Here is a 23,022-nt window from a genome sequence, read left to right as displayed (position 1 = left end):
GCTTTCCAAGTAGATGACTTGTTTGGAAACAAAAAATTTTCAAGAAAGATTCTGGAGATGCACTTTCTAGTCGATTGTTTAGGACAATACTTCACACATGCAGCAAGGACTCTAGGACCGTAGGCCTTAGTATGTGTAAGTACACATCAAATTCCCACCTAACTTTTGATTTCTGTGGCTTATAATAGGAATGGGACATTAGATGAATTTATTTAGTTTTTCTTAAAAAAAAAGAAATATGATGTTGTTTCAGCAAGGAGTACCAAAAATGGCACAAAGTCTCATAAAACTCATCTGAGCATGTTACTACAGGGTACTCTAAGCTGCTTAGCACTTGATACAAAGTGAGCCTGTACATGTGAACTGTGTTAAGTCCTGTTAAGTCCTGTAAGTGTTGAATTTTAAGTGCTCTACTACTGAGCTGTACCCCTAACCCACAGATGCTGAATTTTCAACAACATATAAATTACCTAAGTCTTATTTGAGAGTCTATAGAAGTTCATTTATTGTTTAGAGTTCTATTTTATGGTCTTTAGTATACATAACAAAAGTTTTTAATAATTAGATTTTGAAAGTCTTTGAAACTCACAATAATTCAAGATAACTACTTCTGACTCTCTTTTAAGGATAGGATTATTATTTGGGTGAGAAAGAAGGGTCTTTAAATTCCTTATCATCATTATTATCATTATACTACATTACACCACTATTACTATTGCTATCTGCTACTACTATTATAAGTGCCATTATGACCATAGTCATCTATATATAAGTTAACAGTTAAAAGTGCTTAGTTGTACCATGGACTTGGTTATATCAAAAGTTGTTAGGTATTTCAGGATACCTATATCACAAAAATGTACCCATAATACAAAAGTCATACAAGTATTCTACTTTCTTTCTAATGGGATTCTATTGTACTAAAAGCAAAAATATCAGAAATAATATCAACTTACATTTGAGTCTCCCCTAAGATGGAAATACTATGTCAAGAAACATCATTTAAAATTGTCAAAGGGTGATTTGAAAATCATTAATGAGCTCCTATTTGCAAATATCAGTTAGAAAATAAAAGATGTGACATTACTTTGAGTCTCATCATTTGAAAATATCTAACATTTCTCTTCCTGAAAATAACTCAGTGCAACGCTATTGGGAATTTCCCTCCATTAAGCCAGTAACATCATCACATGGATCCCCAGTTGAAATGAAACCAGTAAGTTTTTCTTTCAAATTATGGACATAAACTTTCAATGTATTTGTTCCCAGCAATGAGAATAAACTAATTTGTTATTAATGAAATTTGTGTACTCCTCTATTTAAAACCTGGTATTATAGAAAAAAATGGAAAATACCAATTTAAATTATATTCACAAAGATTAAAACATTATAATCTAAAATATTATATTGTTATCATTAATTAGGGGACATGGAAGTTCTTTAATTTTAAATTGACCTGTATAGGGACATGATTTTCTTCCTTATACAATTTTATTTAAAAGTACAATTGCTTGAGATTTATCTGGCAGTTTTGTTAAATTCACTGATGGTGGATAAGGCAAATATTTGAATAGAGATTCTTATCTTTTCTCTTTATCAGTAAGAACTACTGAAGTAAGAATGTTGATCTTTAAATGCTAAGTCCTAAGTGGTAAAATAAATATACTCAGGAAGATTCTGGAAAACCTCACAATCAAACAAAACTGGATAGTACCAAGCTATACCATTGTCCAAGAACATAGAATTGAGAGTAATTTCCCACAACTGAAACCCAATCTTTAAAGGGGATTACGATGAGTAAAATGCCTACCTTTAGACCTTTAAAAGAAGGTGTTTCTTAAGAACACATTCTATCACTTACTTATTTAAAATTCTCCTAAGTCTCTTTTTTCAGGAGTAGTTTAATTTTCTGGGGACATGACTTTGAAATGATCTTGCATTGCATATACTTCACGATTTCATAATGGCTGATATGCTGTTTTATTTTGCTAACTCTGGATGGTTTACTTTTCTACATCCTAGCCTTGATCTCAAGCAAAACAATAAATTATGTAACAATAATTTTTGAAAATGTTGGCAAGTATTTAACAGTATTTTGGAAACAATTCTTTGGCAATTGAAAAGTTTATACTTTGAAGTCAATTAAAAGGAGAAAGAAACCCCAAATTACCATCCATAAAGAAGAATGCATTATAATTCAACAGAAAAATAAGAAAAAAATTCACATTTGGAGTAAAGACAGTAGGAGGACAGCTTTTACTTGTTAACAAATTCAGGAAGTAGAGTCTCTTTTAAATTGCATATTGATATTCCACACTCATATAATTGTTTCAAAATGAACCCTAAAAGTATGTACAACTAAAAGAGAAACTAATAAAAAATAAATTGCATATGGAGATAGATAATAATCTTCAGCTACTAGCTCAAAGGAAATAGTAGAATTGGCATATACTTGCCCCCAAACTAATGAATAAATTTGAAGACTTCTAATAATCTACAACATTTTTATTCAAACTAATAAGCCAAATTAGTCTCTAATGTTTAAAAGAATTACTTCGTTCTTTTTCTATAAAGATTTGAATGAGATTTTTATCAATCTAATAACCATATGTTCTTGAGATACACCATCTTGGGATATACATGGAATTTTATGAATTTTATATATATATAAATATTTATATAATAAATATTTATATAATAAATATATATATATATAAATTGTAATTGTATCTGCATATAAAATAATGTATCATGATACAAAATTTATATTTATATAAAATCAAACTTCAGAAAAAATAAAGTTGAAGAATATATATAAGAAATATAGATAAATACCATATAAAGTTTTGTGATACTAATGTTTTCTCTTCCAACATTTTAACTTGAAAACAAAATTAGCAAAAGCAAGCATTAACCCTATGCCAGCACCTATTTGAGAAAGATTAAATGGCACTCACATGTGTGGAACCAGAGTATGTAAAATCCCATCTTTGCAATGCATGTGATAGTCTGATCTAATGTCTAAAATCACATACTAGTTATCTTACTACCAGCTCCCAAATTTAAAATGACAGAATATTCATATGACAGAATATTTTCTTACCTTATTGGAACTTAAGCTGTGGATTCTATCACTAGAATAGCTGTGGGGTATTGGAGGGTCAGGGTATTCCTCAGCACCTTTTGTATTCTTCTTGATGACTTCTACATAGGAAACAGGGAAGATGCCGTGTCTGTTGGTTCCTGGAATTTTACCTTCATACCAGTTTTGATCAACTCTTTTAAGAAGAATAATTCTATCTCCCTGTAATGAACATTAAGAAAATGCATTATAAATAGGCACGCAAAAATATTAAATGCATAACTGCTATTGTTTCTTAATTAACAAGTTTTACACTTGGGAAAGTTTTACACTTCTAGGTTTTGCTTAATTAGGGGAATGCAAGAAAGGTCTCACTAGAAAAAAACCAGATTATTGACATTCATGCAACTAAACCATCCATTTATAACATTAGAATCTTCCCTAAGGATGCTTGGTGGTTGTGGATACACTTATATATGTTTCATACTGGTACTGTGTGCAATGAGTTATTTCAAAAAGCAGACTAATTTAAAGGTAATGTTTTAATGACAGTAGCAGCATGCTATCTTTGTCAAATTCAAAGGAATGAGCTTTTTCAGGAAAAGTTTCAGAAAGTATGTCTAAAATGGTTGCAGAAATTGTCCTCAGGAAGGGATAAAGTAGAATAGCACACCATTTTTCTTCTTTAATCTATGTGAACTAAGTAGGGACAAAGAGTGAATGCAAAAGACGGGGCAAAGAGAGAACCCTAGAATATCCACAGCGGTGGCCAGGACTGAAATCGCCCGGCTGTGTCAGGACTGTGTCATGCCAGCATCCTTTCTGACTGGTGGCCATGCCATACTGGGCATTAAATATTTGAACAGAGTCTTTGGCTACTGTCTACATTCATGATTGCTCTTCCTAAAGTGACCAAGCCAATGCCACAGATCCTAATTTAAATTTTGTCTCAAAACCACACATGGCCCAGAACTAAGTAGGCAGGCTACTGTTAAGCCACAAACCTGCAACTGCACATACAGAAGTTTAGACAACTGCATCTGAAAGAGTGGTGGAAGTGACATTGGTTAAATAGCTTCAGGACAGTAGGAAGCCATACTTCAAGTGCTACGCAATTGAAGGTTCTCTTTTTTGTCAAAGTGCTGGATGGTTTATTTAACATGTCCTACCATCACTGAGTAGAACTTAATGATGAAAAATGAATCTCCCCAAGTCTTAATATTGCCCTGATTTTCTAACACACCAAGAACACGCAGTCACCAGGCTATTGTGTGAGCTATGAGATGTACTTAGAAAGCCTTTCTCTAAAATAAGAAACTGAAGATAATACAGTACATGTAATGCTGGGAGGCTAGCAGAGAATCAGCTGATGATGCAGAATTAGGACTGAAATGAGAGAATGAAATGAGGTTCTGCCAGGTCCAGAACTTTATTGCATATGGAGCAAGATTCCACCCAGCAGGCCTGGGAGGTTCCAGACCATTCTAATTAATATTACTACTTCTCTGTATTGTATACAGAAGTGGTCGCCTCAAACACATGTATGTCATTGTCCAGCAAACAATAAAAATAGTTCATTTAACATTCTCAACTATGTGGAGTGGCAAGTGAAAAGAGATAATGTTAAGAGACTTCAGTATTGGTAGGATGCTAGAGAAATTTGGATCAGGCCCAGAGAAGATGTCAAGGAAGCATGTCAAAGAAGCATAGATGGCTCTTCATTTTTTTAATGTGGTGCTGAGGACTGAACCAGTGCCTCACGTGTGCTAGGCAAGCATTCTACCCCTGAGCCACAACCCCAACCCCAGAGATGACTCTTGAAAAAGAGTTTCTCCCAGGAAGGAAGGATCTTGAGGGACATCCTTGATTCGAAGATGGAGAAAAATAAGTATTGGACACATTTTAAAAAATTGAATAATAAGGTAACAGAATATTTTGAAGTGTATTAGAGTGCTTTCTCCTTTTGAAGTCCTGCATGTATAACTTCTTGATATTCAGAGATGCACCCCTTGAAGAAGATTTGGGTTCCTGCTTCCCAGACTAAGTCACAGAGGGAATCTGAGAGTTCTGTATCCTACAGGGTGGTGCCTCTGGAAGGACACTAACTCTAGGCAGCCTCAAGAATTTCGTCACAGAAAATGGAGACAACACAAAAATATCTAAGGAAGAAAATAACCTATTTTAGTTTTAAGAATATACAATCTTTTCCAAGGCTCCTATAAAGAAAATATCTGGATTACCTTTCTCAGCGAGAGCTCCACGTTGGTGTCTGCATTGAAATTGTATTTGGCTATAGCTTCTCCAATCTCTCCTGGCTGGGCTGGGGGTGGTGGTCTTGCAGGCTGTGCTTTTTCAGGAGGTATGAGTTTCTATAAAGAAAAAGAGTAATTTATTCCTGAATTTATGGTGACCAGTGAAACCTCTACCCTCAAGGAGGGAAGGGAGAAGGACCCACCTCCACATATGAGATTGGAAAAATGCCCACTCTTCCATGGTGCTCTCCCTCATACCAATTTTGATCAATTTTCCTGAGGATGTAGACAGTATCTCCTTTCTTAAATGACAACTCCCTGGAAGAGAGATGTTTAAATGGTCTTTTTCTTGGGATGCACAGCAATTATTCTTAAGACCCATACCCTCATTAGATCTGTATTTTGTAAATAAAATTCCCATGTGTAAAAAAATCTATCAAGCTCTGTTAGGTGAGGATTTTCTTTGCAAATTCATGGACTTCACTTATAACTTAAGAAATGCTTTTGAAATGATATAAATCATAGGAAAATTAAAATGCAATTAATAATTCTGAAGGAACCAGTTAATTAGTGGATTTTGGAATTGGGAATCAGGTCTTGCTTGTTTCACATCCCATTTCAACATTTATCTCTTACTAGCATAATTAAAGACAACTTAAATCATATGAAGAACACTTATCTGACTTACTTAGATGTCTGAGCCTTAAAATCATAAACAGCTTTAGCAGGCAATTTCTGAAAAGAATGGTAAACAGTTAGCACCAACTTAAAATTCGGATTTCCTGTAAGAGAATAGTTTTACATGCAATATAAACCCTCAAGGAATGATTAAACATATATGATGTACATCCTATATGCAATTTACAAATAAATCCATTAGTTCTGCATTTAAAGTTATAAGAGCAATATAATAGCTGGCCTCTTCACTGTCATATTTCAAATTAGGTACTATCGTAAATTAATGTCATAATAGGATAATAAAATGCCCACAGAAGATCCTGACCTAGATGTAACTTTAGCTATTGCAAAGGTTTTTCCTGGGATCACTGTGGCAGGTCACTATGGACTGAAGAAACTCTGAATCATAATAAAAGGACCAAAAGACATGAAGGAAATCATCACCCCTTTTACTGCTAACTAACATGTTAGCCAAGAAATATTAGCCCAGTTATCATGGAGAGGTTAGTTAATGGTTGAAAGTAGAGTCACAATCATCCTGTGTCTCCAGAAGGGTTCAGGAATCCTTCAGCACACTCAACCAGCTGTTCATCTTTTAGTCATGATGTGCTCTGACCTGTGCCCAGCCTGAAACTTTGGGCCCCTGGAATCTACCTGAGTCACCCTGTTAGCAACACTGGCTTCTTCCCCAGGAACCAATAATCCTTTCCTTCTATTCTCTTTCCCTGTGATTCTAACAAACTTCAGGAAACTTGGACAATTCCTGACTTCACAAGGGTTCACAGGCTGGACTATATCAGATACTTGTAACATCTGCAGTGGCTGCCAGACCAAGTCTAGCTTTCAGTTTCCATCAAGTCCACCTGTCTCCAGGGCAGTTTAGGAGCAAGAGCGCTAGCCCTGGCTGAGCCATGGACAAAGAATCAGTTGGTACATTGCTCCCAAGAGCAGTGTCATTAGAACTAGTTGGTTAAGTTTTTTTTTTTTTTTTTTTTTTCATTTGTCCCCCGTCCCCAACAGGGATCCTCTCTAACAAAGTAAGCCAGCAAAAAATGATTTATACGGTCAGTATTGATTTGCAACACAGCTGACCTAGGGTTGCCTCCTAGATCTAGTGGGCCAGGAAATGGTGCATAGGAAACCCCCTCATTCCACAAGGCAGCTCAGTTCAGGGCTCTTTCAGACATCAACTGTTACTTCATGAGTGTCAGGTCAAGACCCAGGGAGGCCTCACTGCCAAAGCTGGTCATAACCAGGGAAGAACTGCAGCTAGGGTCAGAGTGCAAACTGCTCGTAGTCTTATTTCAGGCTCCCAGGAAAACTTTCTAGTTTGTTATTTTCATGATTCAGTCTGAGTTCTTTATTGGTTTTGGATGTAAGTGTGGCTGGCAAGTGCTTTATCAAGTAGGTCATGGGAGAAAAGACTACAGCACTAATCCACCAACTACCTCTTTTTCTGGAGTTGCTCTTCTTTCTCTTGGCGTACCTCTCCCCAAGTCAGTCAAAGTGGATGAGTAACTTCTGGGAGACTCGCGGTCTATTGGAAAGGACAGGGCCCGTCAGAGTGAGTATCCACTTCATTAAAAGTTGACTTTTCACCCATTTTCCCACATGCCAACTATAATTGCCCCCAAATTTTGTAAATAGAAAGTTGTAATGTAAGACACCCCCAAACAAGAACGTTTCAAAAGGAATAATATTTGAGGTAGCAGGGTTATTATAATCATAAATATGTAAACAAAATCGTGACATTGCTGATTAATTATACTGTAGCACCTGGTGTAGGTGATTCATAATTATAGAAATTTTCCGTATCAAAAAATTTTTAATACTTACTATTTCTATTCTCTTTGCTGCCAATCTATAATTAACATCATAAGGTCTACAGTGGCTGGAGTATTTGAAAGTAACAACAATTTGTGGAAACAGAAACATTTTGGGGAACAACATTTTAAGAAGGCAGAAATGAAAAAGAGATAAAATCAAAGAAAGTATGTTGATGACAAGATAAAGTAATGTCCCTTCTCTTCTCTCTTCCTCTGTTTTTAAATACTTGAGTCTTAAGTCATTTTCTTTATTTACACCTTTCTTTGGGCTCAGCTGATAAATTACAAAAGGGATAAGTGAACTCATATTAGTTGTCAAATTTCTTATGAAATATTGAGGGGTTTTGTTCACTTTAGCAAAGTATAAATAATTGCATTACAAAATTATGACTGCAAATGTTCCTTAATATTTTCTTATTCCTTACACATTTATGTGACTTACATATGGAAATGTAACTAAAGGTTGAAAGTGTTCCAGTAGTCTGTTCATAGAATTTTACCAGTGTTAACTGGGTCAAAAGTTGTCAATTCTTTTTCTTGTTCCTTTACTAAATTTAGTTATATTAATTCACAAGAAGCATTAAAAATAAAATTTATTTTATCCTTTTGTGAAATAATTTAAAATGCAGACCCATAAGAAGAAAACACTGTTTGGAGGATTCAGCTACTTAGACAATATAGAAGAATTAAATTCCTAAAAATGGTGTCAGTTGCATGATGGATGAGGATAAATTCTGAGTTGTAAGTTCCAAAGTTTTTAGGTTTAGAAAGGTGATGCAGCCACAAATATTTCAGGTATAACTTAACTAGTTATTTTCATTTATACTACAAGATCATGTGGAGTATATTTTACATTGTAAGCTAACATACTTTTATTAACATGACACTTTCATGATTATAAATTCAAAATTTAACTTTACAACCCATGGAATATAAACTATTTCTTGCTTGACCTAAACGTAATTGTAAAGTGACTATTTCATTAAAGAACAAATAAGTAACAATATGTAGCTCAAAGCTCTGTCAAATTGTGTTTCAATAATGTATCTGCACAAAAATATTGAAAGATAATTACATCAGAATATTAGAAAACTAAAGATTAACTAATTTATAAAAAATAGATTAGAACAATTCTCAGGGAAAATTTCAAATTGTAGAAACTGATTTTAAAAATTCTTATCTATTGTTTTAGAAGCATGCTGTATAATATGAATGAGAAAAAGATAAATAGTAAAGTAAATAAATTTGTGGTATAATAACTAACAAGCTACATCAGTTACATCAATGTGAAACTTAAATTATGTGCTTTTTGACTATGGAAATTATATTTTCTATTATGAACTCTGAAATATTAGGAGTTTGAGTCCCCTTTCTGTTACGTCCACATCTGTGTAACCTTGGGCAAGCTGCTTGCATTCTCTGGGCTTCAATTTCCTCAACTTTAAATAATGGTTTTGACAACACCTATCCCATTGGTTTGTGCCAGTTTTAACTAGGTTATGGATGTGCAGCACTTGGTAGTACCTAGTGTATATAAAGTTCTCTATTGACATCCAAAGTTTCAGCCTGAAATGTTCACTCTAGTCTCTTTAAAATTTACATAGTAAGCAGATGTACTTTAAAATTAAAGAAAAGAATTTGATACAAATATTAAAAACACCCTATGCTTTTAAGTTATGTAAACTTCAAAAAGTCTGCATTTGAATTGCTATTTGTTCTTGTGTTGCCACTTTAAAGTTATCTATGTAAAGGGAATTGGAGTCACTTTTAACCTAGTCTAATTCAAGTTTTGTTATAGCAAAAGTAAATAAATTAATGGAAAATAAATAAAGTAATGGAAAAGAAAATGAATACACTGATCGATGGAAATGGGACATTTATATATACAGCTTAAAGATACATTCACAAAAATTTCATCCTAATTGTGCCCTTTCAAGGGAGAAAATTATTAAATAATCCTAATCTCTTTAGATGTCTACCAATTACTATTCATACCTTCAGTTTTGCTTTCTGAATGCTTTCACATAATACCTTCCATACAGAAAGTGAGCAAATTATTTGAGTGAATGCTCTAAAAATTTTAAAAATAATATAAAAAATGATAAAAGGCTATTTATTAAACTATTGGTTTTGATTCATTTTACAGAGAAAAGAGATCTCTGAAGGATACTGATATTCAAAGATAGTTTCTGCCCTAAAGTATTCCTTTTAATTAAGTAAATCGCTTAATTTGTCATCCCAATGTAACAGTTGTTGGAAGCCTGGTGCTAAGCTGCAACGTGGATTTGCTTTGGCTCCCGAGTAAATTTTTGTGAACTGATGATTACTTTAAGCCACACATGAAGTTCAATGTAACTATGGGCACATGAGAGAGATTCAGTGAGACAGGTCTGCACAACACACATTTGCTTCACAACATACAACGATGCAAGCAGTCCCTCTCACAGCTCAGGAACGATGGGATGGACGAATGGATGGAAGAGCTGGAGGTGAGTATCTGGACCACAGGGAAAACCCAAGAAAAGTTCCTCCACCTTGGAGACTCAGTGCACTCTCCGGGTCCTGGTGGTAGCTGTTGGTGATGTCCACGTCTGGGAAAGAGGCACTGTGAGGCATTCTCCTACAATCGTTCTGGTACAGGGGACAATGAATAGCACCATCTTGAGGCAGTGGGTGGAAAGGCTGGTGCGTGGGGCTCCTTTTCAGAGCTCGGAGGGATGAATTCCTTTCAGGAATATCTGGCAACAGCTCACTGATAAGACGGTGCAATATACTGTTGTCTGGCAAACTTCCTCTCCTCTTCTCAGCTTTGATTTGGTCACAGATGTCTTGAAGGGCGGAGTCCAGAGCCTCGAATACAGAAGCCTTACATTTTGTTTTTTCAGTCTGTTTTTTGGGAGTCACATTCTTTTTCCTCCTGAAAGGCACAGGGCTGACTAGAAATGCAAGTTTAGACAGGCCAGGGTCCATTTCTTGTCTCCTGGGCTGCTCGATGTTTTCATGTTTGGCTCTTTCGTGTTTTAACATTGTGGTAAATCGCGTGTAGGACGCGGGGCATCGGCCTTTGCAGGAACTGATGAGGTGCCTGTGATGGTGGTGGTGGTGATGGTGGTGGCGATGGTGGCTGGAGCCGTAGAAACTTTCAGAGGACGTGAACGAAAAGTGATCAAAATCACTTTCGCTGCAAAAGGATGACCCTTCTACATGAATATAGTCACTGTGGTCAGACACCACTCCATCTTGGTCACTGTCGGAAAATTCCACATGAGCTCTCGGTTGCTCCTCGCTGGTGACTTCGATGTGGATTGGCACCAGGGTTTTAGACTGGTAGCTCCGTTGCACCTGAGAAGGGTGTCTGCTTTGATTTTCTTCCTCCAGCAAAGACTCGATGGAAAATCGCCTCTTGGGACACAAACCATTTTGCTGTGGTTCTAGGGTGACAGGAGATAGCATTTCATCTCCTAAATTTGGCATGGATTTTGATTTTTGAATCAACTTTTCAAATTCCGAAATGCGGGTGGGTACCATGTCCCTGGGCACCTCCTCGGTGGAGGACTGGCTCCATCCGTGGAGTAAGCCCTTGTGTTGCTGTTCCTTTTCGTACTGCATTATTCTCGACTTCACAGAGCAAATGACCTCTGAATTCATCAAATCCTTGCGGTTAATGCGGTGCATCTTCTTGTACATTTTTAGGAACCCTGGGGCGTTGTGGGCTGCCCTGTGTCTGATTCTTGATCTGCCATTACCTCGAACCTCCTGGATGTAAGGGGAAGCCCAGGTCATGGGGCAGCTCTCTTTGGAGTCCTCTTCACATAACAGGGAGCCCATACTTTCCGACTTGGTTTGGGGGTCTGGGAAGCTATCGCAGTCATCATTGAGGAGATCGTCACAGCTACGGGATTTGATTTTTGGGGAAACTGTTTCTTCAGTGCTGCTCCAGATCTCTGCATTTTGCCGGGCCATCTGCCAGCCATTCTTGAAAGTGATGGCCCTTTGTGAGTCCCTCGGGACGTCCAAATGCTGTCTATAAGTGCTACAGTACTCTAACTCAGGGGAAGGGGTGCCGTTGATCCCTGAGTAACTGCAAAGGGACGGACACATTTTGCTATCATCCCCACCTTTTAATCCAGAGCAGCGTGGCAGGAGAGAGACATTTGGAGAAGTTAAAAAGTTCACAAAGAGAGGAGGTCAGTATCAGAGAGCACAGCAAAGAGAAAGCAGTTAGTGTGGTTTATCTTAGACAGTGATTGTTAACACATGTAGCTTCAACTTTAGAGAAAAAAGCCTAAGGCAAAATAATACCTTTTCAATGAATTCAGCTTTGCAAATTTTAGAGCCATTTAAACCATGTATAACAAGTAACTGATGTAGTAAATACACCTATTTCTATTTCTTAATGAATACATCTTTCTGCCAAAGGGTGTGCCAAAAATACAATTCTATCTCTTAAGCTAATAGCATGACCTGGTAGTAGTAACTTCGAGGATTAACAATTGATGGCCAAGTTGTTGTGAACTTAATCAATTTAAGAGGGATAGGATTTGAGGTTCATAATTTACAATAGGGTAAGAAGTGATTTATAACTTATATTAATTGATATTCTCTTAACTCTGATAAACAATTTTTCATGAGCATTTTAGATAGAAAACATTATTTTCCAAAGTAAAAAAAATAAAAATGCTGTGAACTATTGTTAGCAATTTTTTCCAAGAAAAAAAATAGTGAGAGACTCTTTAGATAAGTAATTTATCTCTTTAACTGCTAACCTTCAATCTCCTATTAGACACATTGTTCTCATAAAGATAACTGGATATAATGTAAAACTTTCATTAATTATATCATGCTTCTTTTCTGGGGGAGGTTTTTTTATTGTTTGAAATTTGATAAGAGAAAGCTAAACCTAATCTCAGTTTGGAACAACTACGGAAATATTCTTTTCTTTTTATTTGCCAAATTAGCTAATAAACAAGAGGCAAAATTACATCTAAGGATGTTTTGTTTTTAGAAATAAAACCTAGTACAGGAAAATATTAACAAATCATGACTTATGATCTTCCCCAAGTTCTTTAAAAGTAGATAAGCACATTAAGTAGATATGTAGTATTTGGGAAAGGAAGTTAATTTAACACTCCCTACTATTAAACAAATATTTAAATTCATCAGAAACCTTTTAACATTCTGGGTAGTATCCAAGAATAACGAATCAGTGGCATTTCATAACCAACTTGCTACCTTAAGATATTTGTTTGCACAAGTGAGTAGAATCTGGTAAAGGCACATCTACTTATCTGAGTAAAGGTACAAGGAATGGGGCTCATTCCCCTGAACAGCTGGGTCCTACTCACAACTTCACTAGGCCTTGGAAGGCTTGGGTCCCCGCTGTGCACAGGGCAGCCATCTCCACAGCTACTGATCAGCTCTAAATGTGGCACTGGCTGTAGTGCCTACAATTGGTGACGTGGCTGAATCTATTTTATAGAACTTTCTGTTAGAGCTCATTTTCTTCATACATCTTAAAGTCCTTCTCTCTTGTCAGCTCCAAGATATTGGAGGAGAGTCCAATGGCTCCAGATTTGGTTATAGCTGAAGGTCCAGAGGGACATAGGGGGGCTCATTCAATCCTCACTCTCCATCTTAGAAATATTCCTGTCCCAGAGGCAATGATGCACTAAACGACCTTCCAGGGACCTGAAGCATGACTTCTTCCCTTCTAATACTTAGCTCACTACCTTTCCAAAGAGGATAGAGGCCATCTGGAAAAATGGCTTATTGATTTCTCAGGTTTAAGATAATGGCTCAAAACCAGTCAGTTCTCATTGCATGGTGAATTGAACACCATGTTGCACAGTGGAATGTGGATGCTCTACTATATATATGAAGATTGGCCAAAATAAAGAGATAATGGTTAAAAAAAACAACTTTAATAGAGTAGGCATTTTTTATCTAAAGATTTTTTAAAATGTAAGTTTTTAGGGAATAATTTTCTCTGTTGCTGTAACTGTTAGTTTATAAATGTGATTGATTTGCTAGGTAGAGTAACATTAGAAATTTTTACTATATATTAATGCTTATAAATATCATCTTTCATCTTTATAAGCCCCCAAACAAATTATTTGATACTTTGTATGTGTTTCATAAAAATATATCTATATTGGGGGAAAAGCATGAAAAGAAGCTAGTCTGAGTCCTTTAAGTGAACCCAAGTGGCTGGCCAGCTTGAGTCAGTCTGGGAAGGAAGAAAGCCATTGTTCTGAAACTGTACTTCACTTATGACACTGTAGGTAAAAGGTAGCACATATCACTCTCACTGCCTGGCTCTCACTTTCAGTCTAGGCTAAAACTTTAACTAGTTCATTTTTGTGCGTTCCTTTATCATTGCTCACCTTTTGCTCTTGAGGGGGAGGAAGGAGAAGAGCTAATGAAAGACTTCGTAAGGGTGGCATTGGATCCGGGGAGGTCTGCCCGACCAGGGCTGGTCCTGCTTGCACTTTGCTCCCCCAAGCCCCTGGGTGGACCCACTGCAGGCTCACTCTTCCTCCGTTTCCTGAAGTCGCTGGCCATGCTTGCAGAGCTGAAAGAAGTAATCACATTAGTTTGACTGGTCCCGATGGAAGTTAGCACATGCACCACAAAGGCCCATGTGATGTGTTAGAGAAGATGGTATATGCAACCCCTAAATATGCACCCCCAAAACAGCATGGTGAGGATCTCATTCCTTGACATTTAAAATGATTTCTTTAGAATCATCTTTTTAAGACATTTATTCCAACAGTGATATTCTGGAAAGGGTAAAATGTGGGGACAATAAAAAGATCAGTGGTGTTAGGAGGTGGGCGGAGGAAGGGATGGAAGAAAGGGTGGTGCCTTTTTGTGGCAATAAAAACTATAGGCATTCATACATAGGTTTCTTTATGTGGGCATATATTTATAATCACCTTTTAAAATAAAAATTCTCCTATGGTGAACATTTTGTTGATACTGGCAATTCAGTATTATATGTATAATGTATCTTTTCTCTATGGAGTTCCAACAGCATGAACAGATCCAAATGGGACAGGGGTGTGGTTTGGGCGGGCAAAAACAAAGGAAAGGACTGAAATAAAGGAAGATGTCTAGCAAAATTAGTTTCTTTTACCTCAAGGTTGCCTGCAGGCTTTCCTAATAATCTTATCTCTTGAAGACCTAATACAGGAATTCCAACATTCCGTATTCAAATAATGAAAGACCAACAATTTTCCCAGAAAATTAACTATTAAGAATTCCTTCCACCGAGTTGTAGAGAATGCTCTATAACAGCAAGGAGTTTTTATTGTGGTTGTGAGTCTGAGAAGAATATTAGTGATTGACAGCCTCCATTGTACAGCATGCTGTCTGTCAAATCACTGGAGAGACTTATGTAAACAGTGACAGCACTGGATATAGCTCCCATGGAGCTCAGTAAGATGCTATGTGTTGTATTTACATTTTTATCTTATTTAGCCCACCCAGTAACCTATGAGGGATTGATATGTACACCCCACATATATAAATGAGCAAATCAAACACACACCTGGGAAGTACAGAAATAGACTTCAGAATTTGCATTCTTTCTAATGAGAAAGCTCCATCTCCTACACATATTTTTGCTGTGACTATCCTGCCATGTGAGGGTCTGTATCTTTAGAGAAATCCTTAGGACAGATTAAAACTTTAAAATTCAAACATTTAAAACATTTTGGGTGAATATGTAGATACAAAAGATAAAAGGAGAAGTTGGATGCTCCTTTCTTTGTGCTATTAATGTAGCTGGATGAGCTTTCTACTTAAGTTCATAAAAATTGCAGAAGGGCAAAAGAAAGTTATTTGTTGATGACACAGTATAGCTGGGAGTTGGTAATATTCAATGTTGCTATTGAACTATGACTGAATTTCATTAAGATTTTAAAGTAAGTGTGATATTTGTAGCCTACTTAATAGAACTTCTTTTGGGCTGACTCTGAAGGCTTTTAATTTTGTTTCTCTCCTTTCCAGCCATGTAAACTTGGCAAGTTACTAAGCCAAAGTATTAGTTTCTTCAGAGATATAGTGGAGACAACAGAATTTAACTCGAAGTGTTGTCTTTTGATTGAATATGTTTAGGTACTTAGAATGCCAAGTATACAGTAAGCCTTCATGTATTGTTAGTAAAAGAATTTCTGTTTTGTGTGGTCAATATAATTAACAAATATATGAATAAGAGTTTCTAATTTTAAATTTTTAAATAATTATCATAAATATGGCTTAACAACATTGAAAATGAGTTATGTATAATACTTATTAAAACGAAAGAAAAGCAGGCTGAGATAGGGAAGGGAAGAATATATCAATCTGTGAAGGAATCCAGAATTATTTCACTTAAATTTTATAAATTCTTGAATATGATCATATAAACTAATGCGAAAATTAAATTCATGAGATGGTGCTTAAAATAAGAGCAAATAATTCATAATTACCATTGAAAAAGAAACCACTGTCATAGAACACTCTGGTTGTCAATGTCATGGGATTCTTACCTAGCAGGCCTTTCCAGGCTTCTGTCTATAGACTGGTATATGGAGGCCTGTTAAAATAGAACAATAGCTTCATGACAATCATCACCATGGCAAATTTCATTTGTCTGTCAACATTAAATTAGGTAACTTACAAAGAGTATTACAAATATTGAGATTAAAAGTACCATTTATAAGGAGAATAAAAATGTCTTCCTAAATAGAAGCCATGCAACCTGAGCTTCACTTTTCCTATACACTTTCTCTTCTGAGAAACTGTATTGCATTTCTTGTTGGAATTCAAGTTATCTACAGCCCAAGCGTTCATTACATGGGGAAAAAGAAGAATCAATAATATTTCCTCAGGATTGCTGAACTGAATAAAGAGCTAAAGTTATTCTGTAATATTAAGTTCAGAATCCTGCCTACTGATTGACTATAAGTACAAATTGCCTACTATGTTTAAAAGTATATTTGCAGTCATTATTCGATTTTTACACAATATGAGCGTTCTTTATAATTTTGTTGTTGTCATCAAGCAGAACTTGAGATATCTTTCCTCTGTCAACAAAGATCTGACATCTCAATGAAATCCACAGTATTTGATTTGAAATTAAACTAAACTACCTGGAATTTCAGTCAGGTAAGTTCAGGGTTAGTTTAAAATAAATGATCTAATGAATCAAAATATAACTTTTTAAAAAGTTTATTCTGTAGAGTACAGTAAAATTGATACTAAGCAAAAATGATAGACATTAAGTTCGCATTTTCCATGGCCACCCATTGTGATAATTGTTGAACTATCTGCAAGGCAAGAGAGGATCAGTATTAAGCTCCCAAACCTTGGAAGTGACAGTACAAGATGGGACGGAGGGTGACAATGTCTAGCATGCATAGGAAAATGTATACCACATTTATATGACTTTGATCATAGTAGATGCTATTTATGATCAGACAAATTTTAGTTTGATGAAAAAACTGAAATTCTAATTTGAAATTTTTGTCTATATGGAAATTTTAAAATGTTAGCCAGAAAGGTAAGATTTGAAAATTTTAATTTTAAATTCCTATTACATGAAAATATTTTACCAGAATATTGAAGACCTACACATGTTAACCCCACTTAACAAATAATTTCTATAACTCTTTTTTCTGTTAATTGGGAAATTAACATCAATTAGTCAATTGAAATATTAATATCTAACTGTACAATTGTTTATGTAGGTCAATCTGACAAGTCCCCTTATAAGTAACTATAAAGTTGCTTTTGTAACTAATATATTAATTTAATTCTATTTCATTGAAAGAGAATGGAATTTTACCTAGAGACAAATAAAAATGTTTCTTGACCAGAGAATCTCTCTTTCTCTTTTTGGGCCAAAAAATTATATTCTAATATGTTTAGTTCCTAGAAAATGCTTTGATTCCTAGTTTTTAAATAAATATGAAATTAGGAAAAATATGGTACACTAGCCTGATAAGTTTTCATGATTGTTTTAATTTACTGAACTCTGAATCAGATACTGGGAAGATAGAAAAACAGAAAGTAAATAAGAAAGCAAGCAAACAAGTAAAAAAAAAAAATAAAACCACATAGTTATATTAAAACTGCAATTATTTTTCCTGTGATGATTTTCACTTTCAAATAAGCTAAAACCAGTTTTTCATTCTGTGTATAGTCAGAGAAGGTTCAGTATCATATTATAAGGTAAAGCATCTGTGACTAAGAGAAAAACTTGTACCATAATTGTAAGAATGATATCTGTCCCAAAATAAAAATTCTATACAGAAAAAAAGCAACCCATTTGACTTATTATGATCTATTGTTTACATATAGTCATGATTTTATCACACCTAGACGGTTGTTTTAATGAAGAGTAAATATTGAAACTTTCTTTCTGTTAAGAATGATGTGATTAAACTTTGTTTAAAATCTGGTAACAATTCTTCATCAATGTTAGTTTCTCAGTTATATTTAAGGATTAAAAAGTATGTTGCTAGCTGGGTACAATGGTACATGCCTGTAATCCCAGCTACTTGGGAAGCTGAGGCAGAGGGATGGCAAGTTTGAGGCCAGTCTGAGCAATTTAGCAGACCCTGTCTCAAAACAAAACAAAACAAAAAACGCTGGGGATGTAGCTTGGTTGTTGACTTGCCTAGCATACTTCAGCCACGGGTTCAATCCCCAGTACTGGGAGAATAAAAAACGATTTATTCATGACATATACCAGACTCTTGATAAATGGTAGCTAAGGTAATGAATATCAAATCAATTTATATAAATTGCTAGAAATGTTATACAAAATGGCATTAAAAATAAACTCTAGATACATTATTGGAGTGTTTTATTACATTCTGACAAACCATGATCTTATATTGATAACATAGTTAATATGCTACTAAAATCAACCAACATTCCTCTCAATCCCAAAGAGAGAATGACAAATAGTTTAAGAATAGAAACTGATTTTTAAGTGATTTTGTCCATTACCATAACATTTTAGAATGCATAAAATGAAATTTTTTAATATTTTTATGTCCAGGAACTACTGTGAAATGTTAATTATTTGAACTCATTTCACAAAAATTCAACAGTTAATGAAAATTGTACTAAGTAAATTTATTTCTAAAAGGATTGAGCTCTTATATATATCCCTTGGAAATGGTAAAAAGTGTGGTATAAAGGAAAGAGCACTAACATGAAGTCTGAGTGATCAGCGGTAGTTTCCCCCCCCCCCACCATATTATCAGGTGATTTTTGGACATATTTCTCAAAATGGTTGCACTCTACTTTTATTTACTAAAAAATGGGTGAGCTGGACATGATACTTAGCCTAGAAATTTCTGACCAAATAGAATTTCAAAATCAATTCTTGAGTTGTTTAAAAGTTGAAATGATACTCTTTATTCATACATAAAGGTAACATAGCATATAGAATAGAATTGCTTGTTTTATTATATGTTTTAGAGTATATGTCTGCTACAAAACATAAATCTTGAAAAATAACTGAATTCAATAATCCAGAAGGTTCCTGATTATTCCATTTTACTTTTGGTTTGATATATAAATATTGTGGTCACTCCCCTGCTTTGACACACACTCTGACGCCTTCTACAGGGAAAATAATTTTGGATTGCAAATTAAAGCTTTAGAAAATTGGGAATTTTCTCCTGAGACTCTATGCCTGCAATTTTGGTGATCACCACTATGTATCAGTAGTCCCTCCTACAACATTAGTTTTGTTTTTATTTGCACATATTTAATTTTAAAATTTCAATAGAAATAAGATATTTATTAAATGTTGTATTCACTTAAGACCATAAAGTAAATACTGTGTGAAAATCAGTTTATTCTGTTTGCTTTCATCCTAGCTACTCCTAAGAGTTTTCACAGAGATTTTTATATGGCGGTTGGCTACCAAGAAGTGCCATTTTTGCTTCTGTCTTCTAGTAAGGCCTTTATTTGATTTCCAAAATAATTTTCTGTTTTCTTTGCCGAGAGTAGGGAAAAATGCTTTTGTCTAGAGATATTTTCTATTTTTTTCAATAATCTCTTTGCCTATTTCAAATAAAAATTTACATTACATGGCCTAAATTTTTCATCTAGTTGACTGTCGTAAGTATTCTTAATAGATATTTCAAGTCAATTTCATCTATGTGCCTGGGATGATCTGTTATAGTGTCTGCCTGGATTATAGTGTTGATAGAATTAGTGGTGTCTGTCAAGGGTATAAAACTGGTAAGTTATAACACACATAACCATATTTGTCATCCCTATTCTTGACTGATACTAAAATCCATAAGTTTTGAGTATTTAGGAAAATGAAGGAATCAAAAAGTAAATATTAGGCAAATGTGGTACATAGGCTTCTGATAACTTAAGAATCTAAATTCTGTAAGCATGATGATGAAGTGGCTCTGAGAAGTTTGCTAATTATATTTTCCACAGGCTAAGAAAAACAGTGGTTAATATATGCACTAATATGACAATGATTTTGATTTTTTATTTTCATGCTGCTGAATACCAAGGCTGCGCTGAATAGCTTAACTGATAGTTATGACTGGAATGATTCTTCATGTAAAAATTAGAAATAGCCAATGTCTGTAGTATAATTAATGTCTAGGCAATGATCCTAGATACAGCACAATGATACAAAGATAGGTTTTACAAAACTAGCTTAGGCACTACAGTGAATTGTAAAACATGGGTGTTCCGAATCACAGTAACAGCCTCTAAGGGAGAAATCTGAAAAAGAGAGAATAATTTCCTTTTACCTCATTGGAAACACCAGAAGAATGATCTTGAACATAATCCAGAGCCTTTTTAGGAGGCTGGGGTGTAGATGAACCACATAAGCAGAAGTGTAGAGATGGAATGGAGGAGAATCAATGGCAGCAAGGAATGAACATGTGGAAAAGGTGACAACAGTTAGAAATTGAGTGCTGATAGCATCAGATACAAATAAAGAGTGACATGAATGGAGCAAAATGGGGGTAGCCTAGCAGGAAGAGTGCAATGTTTACAGATATTCTCAAGCATTGGGCAAAATTGCTAGTGTTCAATTAGTAAATTTATAAACTCATTTTATCAAATCAAAATTAGCATTCCTAGTTTGGCCACAGAGGAATGCAAGGTTCATTAAAGAAACATTAAAAGAGCGAGTGGCTAGCATGCTGGTAAGTTTCAATTGTGTGGCAGAAAATGACTGTAGAAAATGCTGATAATTTAGGCTCAGTACAAAGGTTGGTATAATCCTTCTAAACTCTCTAAGCAATAATAACAAGACATATAAAACAAAGATCGAGAACTTTTTTCTTCTTAAATAGAATACATTAATATTAATGTTAGGATACAAATGAAAAAAATGGAGAAAACATTTCTCCTATTAGGTAATAAAAATTTCAGGATAAGTTCTTTGGTTTATATTCATTTACAGTCACATTTGATTCAGTTCAATACAATATAATAAATCTAATCAGATTTCCTTTGCATTTTAATGGTCAAAGGGTCTACCATAACCCATTTATGATGCATATACAAGCATATAAATCAGCATATGATATGGTAAAAGATCATAGACTCTGATTTTTCTTTTCTCTCTTTCTCCCTCCTTCCTTCCTTTCTCTCTCTCTCTTCTTTCTCTCTCTTCCTCTCTCCCTCCCTTTCTTTCTTTCTTTTATTTCTCTCTTCCTCTCTTTCTCTTTCTCTCTCTTTCTTCTTTCTTCCTTTCCTTTCCTTTTTCTTTTTCTTTTTCTTTTTCTTTTTCTTTTTCTTTCCCAGGGATTAAACCCAGGGACACTTGAACACTGAGTTACATCCCCAACCATGTGTGTGTGTATGTGTGTATATATATATATATATATATATATATATATATATATATATATATATATATAGTGTCTTGCTAAGTTGCTTTAGGATGTCACTAAGTTGCTGAGGCTACCTTTGAACTTGCAATCCTCCTTCTTCAGCCTCCCAAGCTGCTGGGATTATAGGCATGCACCACCATGCCCAGCATACCTCTGATTTTTAATAAAAGTTGTTGGGCAGTGTAATTGGCATGTTCTTTAAGAATTTAAAATTCATGAAACGTGACTGACACATCAAATGCATTGCTGTTGGAAAATACTTTTCCCAAATAAAACTTGATTTACTACAGGGAGTTATTTAAAGCTTAAACTAATTCTATTCCTATAAATCCCAAGGGTGGGGGGAGGCATCCTTGGGTGGGAGTTTAGGGAATAGCAACATAGCAGCAGGTTTCACTAGCAACACTGGACATCAAGTTTAACAGGGTTTCTTTTTTTTTTTTTTTTTTCTTTTCTCACATTCCTTCCAGTAGGTATTTTATAGTGGGCATATTCTGGTCATATATAAGAGTGGGCACTACCCAGAGACTTTTAGTTGCTGTTGTTTGACAGGCCTGGTTTTAGCTTCTGGTTCTGCAATTTAGTATTTTGTGCAAAATTTTAACCTTTCTGTTCCTGTTTTCTTCTTATTATGGGGCATCAGAAAGATTCATGGATTAATGAGTACAGCCAGCTCTCCAGGGACTTGGTGACTCCTCAGCAAATGGGATCTACACAATAGTTGTTGTTATTATTATTATAATTACCAACATGGTCTTGTTTGAACTAGGTCAAAGTGAACTGTAAATGAGTACAAATCCATACAGCTGTAATCATTGCCTAAATATTCCAGAACAGAAAAATCTTCAGCATATTAAATTTGCAATTAATTAGATACAAGATAATCCTGATGCATGATTTGGAAAAACCATACAGCAAGTGTCTGAGGGCCTTAGCCATTTTGGTACAGAAGTAATGTGGACTAAGTTCCACCGCATTTGTATATATATTGTGCATCCAGTTTTTTTTGTTCTCTAAACGAAACCTCTCTCTTCCAATAATGGTACGTTTTAAAATAAATCAAACAAAAACATTCTCCTATTTATCTTATAGTAAAGGCTAACCTCACTTACCGGGCGTCCAAACTCCAGTTCTGAAAAGAATTTATACCAGGGCTCATTTTCTAAATCTATGTCATCTGGATTTATGCGATCAGTCTAGAGCAGACGTGAAGGAAAAGGGAAGGAAAAGGCACACTGAGCGAAGTGAGGGAAATGCTGTGTGGTATGAAAAACACGCGCGCATTCACACGCCAACATGCACCAACT

The 23,022-nt window shown here is 35.1% G+C and overlaps 1 protein-coding gene across 19 annotated transcripts in view; it reads right to left on the bottom strand.

Moving 5' to 3' along the window:
* Positions 1–23,022, bottom strand: part of SORBS2 (sorbin and SH3 domain containing 2) — an 86,861-nt gene that overhangs the window by 20,620 nt on the left and 43,219 nt on the right. For 6 of the 19 annotated variants that reach the window (XM_081269773.1, XM_081269778.1, XM_081269780.1 and 3 more), the window contains 8 exons: positions 20,621–20,677; positions 16,370–16,416; positions 14,222–14,409; positions 7,461–7,549; positions 6,023–6,069; positions 5,538–5,652; positions 5,323–5,451; positions 3,104–3,304 (listed from right to left, as the gene is read on the bottom strand). In XM_081269773.1, coding sequence (XP_081125899.1) covers positions 3,104–3,304; positions 5,323–5,451; positions 5,538–5,652; positions 6,023–6,069; positions 7,461–7,549; positions 14,222–14,409; positions 16,370–16,416; positions 20,621–20,677 — 873 coding nt within the window. Of the gene's footprint in view, positions 1–3,103; positions 3,305–5,322; positions 5,452–5,537; positions 5,653–6,022; positions 6,070–7,460; positions 7,550–10,372; positions 11,957–14,221; positions 14,410–16,369; positions 16,417–20,620; positions 20,678–22,827; positions 22,912–23,022 lie in introns of all 19 variants that reach the window. The other 13 variants (XM_081269766.1, XM_081269768.1, XM_081269769.1 and 10 more) reach the window with 5 other exon arrangements.

This window comes from Spermophilus citellus, assembly GCF_964194105.1.
Source record: "Spermophilus citellus genome assembly, chromosome: 16".
NCBI lineage: Eukaryota > Metazoa > Chordata > Mammalia > Rodentia > Sciuridae > Spermophilus > Spermophilus citellus.
The sequence above is the reverse complement of the archived record's forward strand: the minus strand, read 5'-3'. Positions and strand labels throughout refer to the sequence as shown.